Source organism: Nestor notabilis, unplaced genomic scaffold, assembly GCF_000696875.1.
Source record: "Nestor notabilis isolate BGI_N333 unplaced genomic scaffold, ASM69687v1 scaffold13418, whole genome shotgun sequence".
NCBI classification, from domain to species: domain Eukaryota; kingdom Metazoa; phylum Chordata; class Aves; order Psittaciformes; family Psittacidae; genus Nestor; species Nestor notabilis.
The window spans coordinates 45,592-50,014 of NW_009939679.1; the positions used below are offsets into that span (position 1 = coordinate 45,592).

General features: G+C 33.1%; 1 protein-coding gene across 1 annotated transcript in view; it reads right to left on the reverse strand.

Annotated features, from left to right (window-relative positions):
• Window positions 1-4,423, reverse strand: part of DPH6 (diphthamine biosynthesis 6) — a gene marked incomplete at its 3' end in the record, with an annotated part of 83,773 nt that overhangs the window by 43,741 nt on the left and 35,609 nt on the right. The window contains exons 3-4 of the mRNA XM_010019982.1: window positions 2,197-2,270; window positions 17-107 (exon numbers count right to left, since the gene is read on the reverse strand). Of these exons, the coding sequence (XP_010018284.1) occupies window positions 17-107; window positions 2,197-2,270 (165 nt within the window). The remainder of the gene's footprint in view (window positions 1-16; window positions 108-2,196; window positions 2,271-4,423) is intronic.

The window sequence follows — 4,423 nt, forward strand, 5'->3', positions numbered from 1 at the left end:
CTTTTATGATTATGGCTTGAATGTTAGATGATATCATTTCTTTAAGCAGTGTTTCCTGGTTCTGGCGCCAAAGGTAAGCTAAAGGCTGAAGATTAAGCCTTCTGCAACTTAAAAACAAACAATAAAATGGATAAAGCCAAGCATTATGCTTTTACACAGCACGATTCATATGAAATTAAAGCAAAATAATTTCTCTCATTTCCTACCTTTAGATAATTTTTCTTCTACAATTTCAATTACAATACTATTGATAGGTTTTGGTATATACATTAAGTCAAATATAAGAAAAAAAATGTTCTAACTATAATTTATCTAAGTAAGATAGATAAATTAAGTAGATAATAGATAATTTAAGTAAGATGTAACTCACTAGTGTAAACAGATTTGCATGGGAACATAAGTAAAACCATTGGAAAACCTTTAGGGATGCAAATCACTTAATATCTTTGGAAGTGATTACTTTTCATGAACACAGCTAAGGCAAAGTGATAAATGTGGTGCATGTCACTAGTCCAATATGCTGAATTTGTTACACTCAACAAACCTGTGATTTGGATCAACAACCAAGGAAAAGAATTATTCAGCAAATGTACAGCTTTTGATAGAAATTAACAACTTGTTAATGTAAATTTAATTATTTTGATACGTATCATATTTAGACAGCATCTGATATGCAGCATTTGATGGTTTATCAAATTAGAGAATCACTATTGATAGGTAATGCTCCTGTAAATTGACAAGTACTATCAATTTATGATAAAATATGTAATACCTAGTTCCTGAAAAACTTTTAAATATGGGACTGGCACAGAGCACTCAAAAATTACATTTATTTGTCAATTAGCATGTTTATCAACATACGGGCTTTCTCCTGTATGTTAGATGGATGTTTAAAGATGACATGTAAATCCATAGTTAGCACCCACATAATCTGATTCGTTTTGTTATAACTTCCATATACTTTAACAAAGCACTGAATTGTGAAATTAACGCAAATTTTTATCAACTCTGAATGTTAAGTAGTTCATTTAGGTGCCTAACTTTAACAAATTAGTTGAATACAAGTAACTGGGATGGTTTATGTGAAACAACTTTATTGCAAGGGGTAAACCTACAGTTCAAACTAAAATTTTTTTAACCACTGAGTGACATTGGAATTAATCAAGTCTCTTTGAAATACTGTGATGTCCTGTCAATCTTCTGACTGTGGTAAAAGATCTGAAACTCACAATCAGCAAAAGCAGTAGTTTCTAAAATACCTAGTAACATAATCAGACAGTCATTAGATGTTAAAGTGTAAGGCAAAAGAAGAAGGGATCTATTTCAGACTGCAATTTACCTATGTAAAGTGCACAAAGAAAACACCCATGCTGTGTAACCTGCTGATGTGAGTCAAGTTGGCACAGCATTAATTTCACCATTCTTACAGTTCATGAAGGATTCCATATATTTACTTTTATCATCAACTAATGAACTCATGAAATTATAATTAATTTTTAACACAAGATGGTTTTGTATTTCATCAGACGTACATATTGAAAACTTTTTTCAAGACGCAAATCAAATCTAGGCATATATAACACACACAGTTCCCATCACATAATCCTTTTCTTAAATTAAGACACTTAAAAGTACCACAATCCATCTACACTTAGAGAATGTGCACAGCAGAAATAACAAATGAAAGCTCCTGATTAATGACAACATACTTTAGATTTTAACGAAGTAAGGGAAGATACGCATACAAGGATTTTCTTACATTTAACTCCTGATAAGTCACAGGATGTTCCTGTATGTTAACATTCTGTCAAAAAACAGAGGTACTTGACTGCAACACTGGAATTGAGTAAGCTTTCTTACTCAATTGAGATTTCAACTGAATTGTTGAAATTGGAGATCTGAATATATTCTACTATTTTCATATGAAAACTCTAAGTATTTTCAATAGGTCCATTACGAGACCTGAGTAGCAATCAAAAAATCCAGTATAGTCTCTACTGGATTTTTAGTAATGAGTACATGGTTCCATGAGGGTAAGGGGGAAGATACTTAGATTAACAAATTGAATAAATTAGGTATCACAGGACATGAGAGATAAAGCAACTGTCTCTGCTCCAGAATTTGAGTTAGAAAACAATCAAGAAAGTAAACCATTTTCCAGAATGTGTATATTAATAAGGGTTAATATTCTCTTACACATCTTCAACTCGGACTCTCTGGTAGTCAGAAAGAATGGCTCCCACAGATACACCCTCCACTCCTTCTTTGTCCTGAAAAAAGATGTGGAATATTAACAACAGCAGTATATGCTGGCCTAAGCAACAGATTCAGGACCTCTACTAGCAGAATCAACCAAGAATAAATCTTTTTCCCTGTGTCCAGTATATGGAACTGAATGGGCTGGAATGTAGGTCTTGAATGGAAGAGAGCAGTGCAGCTGACTTACTACGCAGTTATTACTCTAACACAATAATCTACTTGATGCAAGTATCATTTTACAGAAGAAGTAACCAGAGTAACTCAAAAGTACCATGTTTAACAGCTAAAGTTTTCCTGACATCCTGAAAATTACTTCCAGCTCTTCACTATAACTGAAGTGTTAGCTATCCCACCTACAAATAAATAGTTATTTGTACAAATACAACTATGTACTTACATAATTGTATTTACAATTGTGAAGATTAATTAAACTGTTAGCACTTGTCACAATAGGCAGCACAAGAGAGTGTGAGACCAGGCTTTTTATCCTAACACCACAAGAAGAAAACTCACAGGCAACTTAACATTACCTTTTAAAAACTGCTAGAAAAAAGTTTTCCAAAACATATTTTCTCTTTCAATTACCTAAGGCAGCAGCACTTTATTTTTTCTTGTAAACACAGTGAGAATGTAACATTTGAAAATGCACTGAGCTCTTGCATTTTTAAGTTGTCTGAGTCCCAATCAACATGCTGACCTTACTTTTCTTAAAATTTGCTTCAGCTAGACTTTAACCAAGTCTTTTAACCAAGGTTGACCATAACTACACAGCATGACAACTTCTGGACCTGCTCAGCTAGACAGCAATCCTATGAAGCTTGCAGCAAGATTTTAACACAGAACTTCAACTATATACCAATATATGAACTTCAAAATCAAACCAGTCTTTGCCTTCTATGGGTCTGAATTTAAAGTTTCTTACCAGTATCTTCAGTTTCTTATCAAGAGAATGATGTGGAAGGTGTTTTATTCATAATTATATTGTAGGGAAGAATTTCCTGGCTTATGTCTGTCTGGAATATTCCTTCCTACATCTATTATCTTATTCTTTGCATTAATTCTCACCTCATACTTGCCCAACCAAATTCCTAAGTTATTCACACCTATCTATACTTCTGATTTAAGAGCCACTGTATTTATGAAAATTCCTAGCTACAATAATATGAAAATCGTATCATTGTTCACAATTTATGTACTTCTACATGTCATTAATGGATATATCATTTAATATGAAACAATGTGAAAACATACAGGCTTCAGATTGATGCTCCTCACATATCCAGAAGTAATAGTACTGATAAAAACTACTTCTAGCTTATCTGTCACTTGTACATTATCCACTGCCGGCATTATCATTGCTACTACTATTACGCCGATAATATTACTTCTGCTTCTATTTCAGATTTCTGTGCAACATTTCAAGGCTCTTTTCAGAATAACGATAAATCACAGACATTTCAATTTACTCAACTCACCCATCTAGAATTATATTTCTTAAAAAGTTAACGCAGTTATGTAAGTAGTTTTCTTTAAATAAACTTGATAAAATGATTCATAAAGCTTTCTTGTATCTTCAAGTACGTTTAAATGTTTTCCACGTATTCCTTTGTTTCATGCAATTTTGACATGCAGTTCACCTGTACTGCTACAATTGCACTTAAGTTGCACTCTTCAAGTTTCTTTTTAGTTAAGCCTCATAACATGACAGCTCAGTCTTGTTTGCTTCTATTTTTATATAAAAAGAATAACCCTAACAATTCCTTCAAAATGTGCTCTATCAAATGTTCAGTCATCATCCAACATGTCCAGAAACATTACCTGTGTTTCTGCTTATGTGACAATTAAATCACAACCAATATATCCTCAAAGGTAATAATCATGAAGTAGTCCATGCACAGGATCTGACATCACAAACCAATATAAACTCATTAAGTATTAGCTGTCCATGTTTCCATGTCACCACACATCTTTCTGTGTGAAGGAATGAAGCAGCCTTTATCTCTTTCTGCTCAATGCACTAATATATTAGTTATGGAATCACAGAATCAGAATGGCTGAAGCTTCTCACTTTTGCAAACAAACTTGAAACTCTTGCTGTGAAGTACATCGAGACTGTCAGAGACTAGGACGATATATGGTAATAAAACTAAACACCTTTATAGGG